Consider the following 11,010-nt stretch of genomic DNA (forward strand, 5'->3'; position numbering starts at 1 on the left):
AAAGCTAACATGCTAACTGTTAGCACGCTAGCATATAGCGAAAGATGGCACTCTATGCAGTGCATGCCCATAATAATAATAACTGAACAGGAATCTTAAGAATCTTAAACAGCATCCTCAAGAAGAAGGTGTGATTGGTGTAGTCACTTTAGTGTGGTACTGTAAATGTGAGCCTCAGGTTGAGGATATGACCCCAGCAAGGTCAGATGAGGCTATACTGTAGCCTGTGAAAGAGAAGAACATTTGACTTGATCAACTGTGAGGAAAATGAGCAATCAACAATAAGGTGGATGCTGAACTTTGTCTCATCCTTGTGCTGCAAATTTAAGAGGGGAATCATAGCTTAATTACAAATCACTCAACAAAGCACAGTTTTCCACAACTCTTATTTTATTCCTCTTACAGTCACTCACCCCATTCCAGATGATTATCGGTCCAGGTATTAACTAAATAAAAAATAAATCATCTAAGCGGGCTGTCTCTTCACAAGTATTGGCACTTGATTGTGTGTTTGGCATTCATGCAAATTCACAGTAGCTCAGTTAATTCTTTCCACCATCAGTTTCAGGCTTTGGAAAACCAACTTGAATAAGAAGAAAAAGTGGCAGTCATCATTTTTGAACATGTTAGGAAGAATGGGAAAACTACATGATTTCGGCAATTTGAAAGTAACAGTGCTACTACCCTGTCTGTCACTAGGAAACAGAACTTCAAATCATCGAGAGTGCAATAAGAGCAGAGAAGGAAGGTGAGTGAGTGTGTGTGTGTGTGTGTGTGTGTTTACCGCATATCCTTAGAACACAGAGCAATGTGTTCAGAGTTCACCTTGAACTCCTCAACTGTTCATCAGCACCATACAACACTGTGTCAGTGGTCCACTCCGATGCTGGCTGTCTGCTCTGAGCTTCATTCCACTTGCGTCACACACAGACACACACCACATGTTAAGGTTGTTTTGGCCTTTCCAGCTTCATTAAGGGCTCTGCGGTGTCTGAGTCGCTGTGGTGCTTCCTCTCCCTGGGGTGCTCCACCTTGCTGCAGCGTGTCCACGAGGGGGAGCGCATGTAACCTCCTTTGGCCAGCACTGCCTGCTGGGAACCTGCCAAACACACACACACACGCGTAATAATCATTATATTGAACAGTGTAATAGTAAAAATAGTGCATTTAACTGTACGGTAAGCCTTTGTTTACCAGGGTTAGTTGGTTCTAGACTTGACAGTAGTCATTCATTATTCATAAATCGAATATTTTTATAGCTGAAGTATCAAAACCTGTTCACGACCTTCTAAATACTTTAACATTACAGCCCAATATAGTAGACACAATAAGAGTAAACATTTTACCCACTAGGGTCCCTTTAATTTCACACCCTTTCGGGTCCCGAGAGGACAAAAAACTCTTCCCTCAAAAACTGCTATAAAAAACACATATTTATTTTCTTTTAACTTTTTTGCTTGTATCTCTCAATCAACTTGAGTTTGTGTAAAATATGCCAAACATCAATATTTGTATTATTTATTGCCATTTGATTCACTATTGTTGCTTGGGAAAAAATACAAACAAAATGAGTTAAGCAGGCTTTCTTCTACGTCAAAGATCAGGTTCAGCTATACATAAGATTAGTAGTAAAATTGATTTTAATGTTTGGTTTTTTATTTATTTTTCTTCCTTTTGGGACCCTAGTGGACAAAAAAGTCCCATTGACTTCCATTATAATAATTTTTCATCCCCTTTGTAATTAGACAATACAAGACATCTAATTTCAGGGTTTAGTTTCATTTAAATTTAGTCCATTTACAGAGATATGACAATTTCACAATTTTCACATTGTAGGTGCAAGTGATTGAGGTGAATTCTGGTGGGATGCAGGGATTAATGATGTAATGGTCCATGATGGCCATGAAACACATACACACACACACACAGGGGGCGGGGTTGGTGGTGGGGGGGGTGCAGATTAACCTGAGAAGATTGATGGCTTCTCCGCAGGATGTTAATGAGAAGGACAGTGACCTGAACAGGCCAGTCTGCTTTACTACAAACACGTTCGATAGCCACCATTGCTCAATATGTAGACTCCATACAGTTGTGGTCAAACATTTATACTATACACACATCATGGGCATAAAGGTCATTAATGATGTATTTGAAAAGTTATCATTCCAGAGTGGAATTGTTATACAACATATTCAGTGACCTTTTTAAAACAAATGTAAACAATGCAAAGAAAAGACTTAATATAAATGTTCTTTCGATCTTTTTTCAAGGACGACAGTTTAGTTCCATCAGCTAAAATGTTAATTATTTAGGGAGCCGAATTTAGCATGAACTCCCTCACCCATGCACCTCTTTTTCACTTGCATTACCTCTACCTCACTCACTCTACCATCACGTGGTCTTCACCCAGCAGTGCCAAGTCGGCAGCTTTCCACTTAGTCGAAAGTACGTGTAAAGCATAATTGCACTGAGAGAAGCAGGGGGTGCATTAGAAAGTGATCACAAAAGATAAAAATGCTCCAGAGGAGCCTTCAGAAGGTGAGAGCTGTGATTCCTGCTGGCTACATTCAGCACTGCCAAAAGTGATGACAGGGATATGAAAGTAAATTACATAAAGGAAAATATTTTAGCGACAGTCTTTGTGTTGATTGTGTCTGTGCGGGGGGGGGCACAGCCTAAAGTCGGCGACATTTGGGAACTTAAAAACAAGTGAAGCATCTGAAGTCAGAATGTCACAATAGTATTTTCTGCATTTTGTATCGCTGATCTATTTTTACTCGTAGATGATACATGTAAAAATAAATAGAAGTGATTGTGAGGTTGCTTCTTAAACTAATAGAAGCCGATTAATTATGTCACTCTTTGGATGAATTATGCAGTCACTATGTTGGCCCTTCTGATGGCATCTTGATCTTGTTACAGTTCTTTGGCGGGGGCTGAGTGTGTGACTTGCAATTCTCTACCAAAATGCCAAGGGGCCGTGTTTTCCTGAGTGTGAGCAACTCTTGTTGACTAGCTATTTCTAGCTATTTACTAATAGCTTCCTGTGTCATTGAAATGAACAATGGTAACTGAGACGACATCCACATTGTTGCTGCATCCAATTAATGTGGATGATCAGACATTTTTATTGTATATGTTGCTCCAAAACCGCTCATTTGGCATCCCCTGCCACATTGGCCAAATTACAATTTATGCTGTTCATGACCATTTCTGATGTTTTTCTGGATAATACTGTACTTTTTACAATTACATTTATTTCCTTTTGCCGCTCTGTAATAATCCCCATTCTCCCTTTAGTGTCTTCATACAACCCAAGCACTCCCCAATGTTCATCTGCAGTGGATGATGTATAACACCTTTAAAAGCTACTGCAAATAGCGCTATATAAGGCAGATGGCCCAATGGGATGATAACTCACACATAACAAGCAGCGCCATAAAGTGCATTATCAGAGAGAAACAATAAAATGGGAAAAGATGATGATGCTATGATACAGTTTTAAAAGTTACCAATTAGCTAAAAAATACAAAGATACCTGAATGCACCCCAATAATAATGACAACAAACAATACATTCATCCTGATTAGGTTAGCAGAACAAGAAGTGTCCTATAGAGCAGTGATTTTCAACCACTAGCGTGCTGTGAGAAATCGTTAGGTGTGCCGTGAGGAATTATCCAATATCACTTTTTTTTATTACATTGCAAATATTATGTCGAGTGTCTGTGGTGTAAAGACTGGCAGCGCAATGTAATATTGCCTCGTTCCTCCAATAGACTTATTAATGCACGTGAGAGGTTGTGGCGACATTTTGTAACACTTTTCCAACGTAAATAAACATGTCGTGGCTCAGAAAAGAGAGTGTTTTTGAATAAAACTCATATGACAATATGTAATGCACAATGATAGTTAACAGTAGTCTGCTGCATAGCATTGGTCGGTTTTCACAATGACAAGTGACATTTTTGGTAATTGACCAACTACTGGTGCTGCAAAGACACCACAGCCTATCAATCTAATGTTTTTTGAGTCCATCCATCCACACACATTCAGTTGGGAGTATCACAAAGGTGCCATTTTCATTAAGAAGCAATCAAATGTGTCAGTTTATCCACACACACCCTGTATTCCTATTTGAGGACATTATCTGAGAGTGTGAGCTGGTATAAAAAGCTGGTGAGCCTGCTGGGTGACAACAACAGGGGCGAGTTCACCTTCTGCATGCAGGATGAAGCACCCAAGTCATGAATAACACATGGTGGATAATTCAGCCTTCCTTAGAAAAGTATGGATGGTGTTTTCATGCACCCGCTGCTGTGAAACACAAACAGGATGGACTCTCATGAACCTTTTTACATTATGCATACAATCATGAAGCCCAGCTCCTACTTTTACTCCCTTTCTGCTTTTAAATGTGGGCGTATTCCCAGTTATTTCACATTTACCGATGACTAAAAGACAACCATATTATATTAATAATACATATCATAAATATTCAAGAGGACCCCCTCTTGGCGGTGTACTAAACAACACATATGACCTCCAATCCCAGTTGGTTTCAAAAGAGTGCTTGAGCCAGACACCTAGTATCTCCAAAGACCTTGTCCCTGCCTCTTTTTATAAGTGCAGTTGTTCCTCACCACAGAACTAAAATACAAATATAAGTTAGACGCAGTGAATGATATGTAGTATTCTACACTTGTCACAAGGTGTTCATTATATTGTAATATTTGGTGAGACACCCAGACTTAAGCCAGACTTGATGGCTTTTATTGCACATTTTAACCTCACAACAGGCACAATAATCCCTCATAAAAAATCCTGTCTTCCTGTCTGCCAGCCACTCCTCTCCCAGGGAACACATTTGTAGCAACACACATGAGTCTTATTCATGTCTTACATTTTTCTTGTTATTATGTCTACTGTATTACCAGTTAAAGGTGACTATAGGGGTGTTAGTTCTAGTGGTCTCTAATAATTCTCTAACAATAATTCTATCCAATAGTCTACGTATATAATAGCTATCTTTATTAGCTCATGTAAGAAATGATTCTTACTAAATATAGTCACGTTTCAATTAGTTTCTTAACATGTGATACTAACTAGTGTCAAACGGGTGTGACACACTCATGCAGTGTCCCCATTTTTCCACATGACTGTGTTTGTTTGTGTAAGCTCATTCTTCTACTCCTGAACTGCCGCACACACAAAAGCGAGAACATTTGTCAAAACACGCACCCCTACTGTGTTGCCCATGCAAAAACACCACATTGCGGTGGTGTTATGAAACTCCAAAGTTTGACCTTGTGAATCAGAATGACTTGAAATTTCTCACACAGCTCAACTTTAGGGGTTTTAGCCGAATAGAATACCTCTATACTTATATTACCTTATTATATTACCAATAAGACATAATAATTTGCCGTTAGCATTGGGAAAGTTCCTTATTGTTGTAGTATCTTCAACGTAAACGTAAACACTGCTGCTAGCCAAAGTCACTATCTTTGTTGACATCACATTACGCCATACTTGTGCACAGGCTATAACGACGAAGAAGGACAAAATAAGCAGACAAAAATGTATCACAGAATAATAGTCAGCGATCATTTATTAATTCAAAAATATTTTTCAAAATGGGGATCGTCCCGGTGTCAGCATAAAAATGCAATGTCGGTTAATATCGATGTCTGATTTTTCTCGGAAAAATGTTGTATACAACATTTGTGTTCATTCCACCAGAGTATATACGTCATGTTGCATATATTGGTATCAGCTGATATCGGTATCGGAGAGTATTGAGATTTTCGGCAAAAAAGCCAATATCGGACATCCTTGGAAAAAACGCAAAAGTGAGGGAACAATATTGGAGATACGATGTAACAAGGAACAACTGCACTATGATGATTTTTCCTTCTAAACCATTTTTTAGACAAATTTTTGACAAATTGTCTCATCCGAAGAGCGTCATTGGTTGTGTTCAGGTGTTGTTCTGTGTGCAAGTCTGCTACATCCCACCTGGTGGACATTCATTGTGGTTCTCCTCATCAGAGTCAACAAAGACTTCAGCCAGCTCTTGGTCTGACATGTCAGTCAGCTCGGTGAGGTCTAGAAGGTCAAAGTGGACTTCTAATGATGATACACTGCTCAGAGGTTCTGTAGGGAAAGACAGACAAAATGGCGCTATGATGTTTCTTCAAAGGCCACCTGGGACTGGGCTAATATTTCCCCACACAAACGTTCCTTCACCTTAAGATGACAGCATTTTATTGACATTATGTCACGTTTTGCGAGAGTCCGTGTTTAACAATAGATTCCATGTTTAATGGCCAATTCCAGTCATTGGGCCCAATGCCGAGCATTTGCTTTGCATTGTTGCATCTCTTTGGTTCCACCATTTCTGTTTAACATCAGCAATTGTTATTCTGTGATGGCTTTCTTTGTGGAGACACTGCCTTGTTCAAGACAGTAGCTCCCACTAGTGTTTAACATAAGAAATACAAAACCGTTAAGTATACACTGTATTATATGTAGGCCATAGTCCATTATACTTATAGACTTTGATGCAGGCCGGTTAAAAATGGATCCATAATTGATCCAAATGTTGCCAATGGGCTGTAAGTTGGACACCCCTGTGTTTTAGCTACACAAGTGAAAATCAATTCAGATTTTTTTTTCTTGTTGAAGCAGATTGAGGTGTTTCCATGTGAGTCAAGTCTGCCTGTCAAGTCTGGATGAATCCCTTCACAGGCTGCGTGGGTGTTAAAAAAGGCTTCCACAAAGAGCTGTTAATATTCCCCTTCCCAGACTGCAGTAAGGCTGCTGTGAAAAACAAGGACAAATGGCAGCCCTTTTTCCATCCTGTGTGGAGATGCACATAGAAGTGTCCCCTTGGGGACTTCAGTAACCACTCATCACTGATTATATATTGCAACTTTGAGCTTTGCCTTCTCAGGCAAGACATAAGAAATAAAAGCTGTGCATAAAGACTCCTCTTCCTCATCACTATAATCTTCAATCCTTATTCCCCCTACCCCCTTTCCCTGTTCTCTCCCACTCTTCTCCTTAAATAATTGATCAGGGCGCTTTGTCTCCCAGTCAGACTGAAAAACTCCCTCCCATCTCCAAAGCAAAATCAAGGGAGTCCTTGTGTGTGTTTGAATTGACACTTGGATTAAACAACCAAAGTGATGATGTAAAGCTGTAGCCTGCTGTCAAATGGGCACACGTGTGTGCCGATACGTTTGACTGATCTCCACTATTGCTAGCATGCCTTTAATCCCGCTCTAAATATTCATATTCCTAATGTGTGTGAAATAAATGCCTCTAAATATGCGCAATTGTGCAATTTATACACTTTAACTCTGCACACTAGGTGTCAAAAGTCTTAGTGTAATGTTCGGGGAGAGACTCAAACACCAGACTTGACTGCCACAACAACAGATTGTATTGCAGGTTTGAATGATCTCACAAGAGGCACAATAAAAACATGGGCTACTGTTGCCGCAGTAACCCACGCCAAGCTAAAGCGCAACTCTGAACCCCTGACATCACTTCCTGTCTTCCTGCCGCTCAGCTCCTCTATGGAATACATTTCAGCAGTTCGTCCATCCATTTTCTGTACCGCTTATCCTCACTAGGGTCACAGGTATGCCGGAGCCTACCCCAGCTGTTTTCGGGCGAGAGGTGGGGTACACCCTGGACTGGTCGCCAGCCAATCGCAGCATTTCAGGAGTCTTACTTCCTAAATGTCTTATTTACTCTTATTATGTCTACTAAACTGGGTAACACAAGTGTAGTGGTGACTATCGCAGAACTTCAAAAGCGACTGAGTGCCTCTCAAAAGTGGAGCAAATAAGTGAGCACTTAATAGTTTAATAGTGCCAATCAATAGTAACCAATGGAGTGCCATCCATCTCTCCATCTGATTTTTACATGTGTTGCATTGAGTTTTAAATGGTTGGGTTTGAGAACACAAACGGACAGCCTACCCTTTATCCTGAATTGGCGGCTTTCTGTCTGCAGGATGCTAAACATACCAGAACATGTTGCATTTTTTTTGTATTTTAGTGGTTCTTTAAAAATATTTCTAAATAGATCAATTAAATTAAAAATATGCTCCAGGCTGTGATGCCAGGTGACAAGAGCGACTAGTAGGTCACAGACATTGGCCTCTGGATGAGCTGTCAAAAACGGTTCAGTTAGTGAAGCAGATAAAAGCTGCCTTGTCGCCCGTGTAGCTCCAGCATTCATCTCTGTGCAGCACTGATGCACAATGAGGGCTTTCAGCATTGTGCCCTGTGCTGCAGCCATCTTTAAGAATATAGGACCGGAATACTTAAAAAGGTCTGTAATTATTAAGAGGCTTGAATGAATGCTACTTTAAGACATATACAGTAAATAAATATTTCAAATGTTAGCCAATCGGGCCTCGGACCATTGATATGCGCTTTTTCTCTGTAGCACTGATTATTGACATTGATTATCAGACTCACCTAATCATTTATCCTACTGAAGTAATCACCCACCAATAATGACCTTGCATCCCCTTGCCATCCTTCTCATCATCTCATTATCACTCTGTCCCTCCCTCCATTGTACTCACGTCTCTTTTCAGAGATGTGCAGAAGACTGGCGGTGTGTCCTGCCAGACCACCTTCCTCCTCTTCTTCCTCGCCTGCGGCATGCTGCTGGAACAGCTCCTGAGAAAGGTCACCTGAGCTGGAGGGCTTTAGCAGCTTCTGGATGTCTTTATTAGGCTCTAATGGAGCACAAACACAGAGATGATAGGGAAGGAAAAATGAAAATTGGACTGCATTGGGCATTGAACACAATAGGAAGCGGAACATTGTTGTACCTTGTATGACTGTCTGAAGCAGTGGATCTCAATTATTTTCTGTTATGCCTCCCAAGGGACAGAAATGTTTTCTCACACCCCGATTTGAAATACCAGAGAGACTGATATCTATTCATTTATCTCTATAGTACAGACTGCACATGAAACTGAAACCATGAAAACAAAACAACACAATTGAGCGCATACAAGCTTATTCAAGAGTGAAATTACATCTCAAGTACTATTAATGTGTACATATTGGCAGGTCTGCACTAAAGGGATGCACATGCTGATCTCACACCACTTGCTGAATCTATATGGAGTTATTAGAACTGCAAAACAACTCCATCCCAGTCTGTGCACAGCCATGTCTCAAGCTGTCAGATAGCAGATGGCGATTGGCGATAAGACAAGAAATAAATGATGTCACAAATCCATAGTTATTTTTGTGTGACACTGGCAGAAAGAATGAATCTGCGCTCTCTTTTATCAAGACAACGCCATGACAAAAGCAACTATAATGTGATATACAGTCGAGACACTGGACACTTCATTAGGTACATATGTAATAATGGCTACACTTTATCCTACAGAGATGTGTTTGTAATATTTTAGTGTCAGATAAAACTCTGCATTATTATTGCACAGTTCTTATTTGCTTATTTGTACATAAATAGTACCCGTACAATGCTTTCATAATGCAACTCTTAGCGGCCCAGCCCTGGACGAATCAATATAATGTTTGGTCTTATTGAATTTAATCTACATAAATGAATAATCTTTCATCATGGAGTTGAAGTACAAACATGAGCACAAGGATAACTGTGTGTCTGACTATATGCTAAGAAATAGCTTCTAGCGTTATTTCATGCAAATGTATTCTCAAGTCAAAGAACCTTCTGACAGCAGTTCCAATCAGGTTTCAGTGCTGACTATGTTATTCACTTCATTTAGTGCGCTACTTTTTAACCCGTCAGCATCAAAGTTTACACATTGTCAACAATGCTTGGATGTTGCAGTGCATTGCAGCATGGGGTGCATTGTGTCAGGCTTCCATACAGTGGGCTTCCCGGGATGGCCTTCAAACAATGCATCCACTATTGCACAGCAATTTGTCTCTCATCGGTACACTTTCTGCATGGCTGACCTATGTTTGAAAAGAGGCCCTCTTCCCTGCAACTTGGGAGTAGAACCTTTATGGTATGTTAGGACAATGATCACAGTGTATTGGCTCCCCTGCTTAGCCTACATGCCAGTCTAGCCCAGAAACAAGGGTTTAGAACATGCTGACTGACTTGACATAGGATGACCATTAACAGGTCATGCATCCAGGATGAACACAGAAGTACAAAAAAAATGTTGACAGGGAATAGAAAGCGTTCTTACCTGGGCTGGGAGCCCCTCCCTGTGCCTCCATGTGGCTCAACCAAGAGAGTCCTGCTGTTCACCACCCAGCATCCAAGAGTGGAGGAGACAAGCGGGGAGGGAAGAAGGGAGAGGCAAGCGTGTGGGTGTGTGCAAGGAAGAGGGGATGGGTAGGTAAGCAAGAGCAAGATATCAGCTCCCCGATGACTTCTTTTTCTCCTCTTCACAGATTTCCCAAACAGGTGATGTCGCTCGCTCGGTCCACCTGCCAGGCTTGTCCATCAGAGCCTCACACAGTCGATCTACCACAGAGGAGCGAAGGGGGGTCTGGGAACAGCGACATCAGAGCGAATTCCTAAGCTCCTGGGTTTAGTAAGCACGGCATTGTGAAGCTTTGCTTGACATGTATAGAATACACTGAGACCCACAGCCAGAGAGGAGAGACAGAGAGAGGGGTGGGGGGTGGGGGTGTGAAGCTTGGCTCCCTGCCCAGACAGAGAGAGGGACGCTGGGGGCGTCGGGGAGGTACAGTATATCCTTTGGAGAGTGGGTAATATGGGGGACCAATATGGTAATATGGAGTGTGTCATACAGGAAGTGTGTTTCTGGTAGGTGTGTACAATGCGGGGCTACAAGTTTTAAAGCAAATGATGATTGGTGGGGCTCACACCCTTGCCACTACCCTCTGTAATTTGCTGAAAGTCATCCCTGGTAGAGGCTGCCCTCTTGTGGTGAAAACATGACCCTGCAAACAGTCACATAAAATTGTCAAAATAGAGGCTGTACGTTTGCATTCATGATTGTCTTCGG

The 11,010-nt window shown here is 41.1% G+C and overlaps 1 protein-coding gene across 1 annotated transcript; it reads right to left on the bottom strand.

Annotated features, from left to right (window-relative positions):
- Window positions 1–353: 353 nt before the first annotated feature.
- dbndd1 (dysbindin domain containing 1) lies at window positions 354–10,696 on the bottom strand. Its single transcript, XM_058088748.2, has 4 exons — window positions 10,222–10,696; window positions 8,605–8,760; window positions 6,018–6,155; window positions 354–1,099 (listed from the first exon to the last, which is right to left on the bottom strand). Exons 1-4 carry the CDS (start codon window positions 10,250–10,252, stop codon window positions 945–947), a joined length of 480 nt encoding a protein of 159 aa, XP_057944731.1. The 5' UTR covers window positions 10,253–10,696; the 3' UTR covers window positions 354–944.
- Between the last annotated feature and the right edge of the window lie 314 nt (window positions 10,697–11,010).

This window comes from Doryrhamphus excisus, linkage group LG13 (assembly GCF_037039965.1).
Source record: "Doryrhamphus excisus strain RoL-2023G ecotype Guam linkage group LG13, RoL_Dexc_Guam_v1.1, whole genome shotgun sequence".
Taxonomy (NCBI): Eukaryota; Metazoa; Chordata; class Actinopteri; order Syngnathiformes; family Syngnathidae; genus Doryrhamphus; species Doryrhamphus excisus.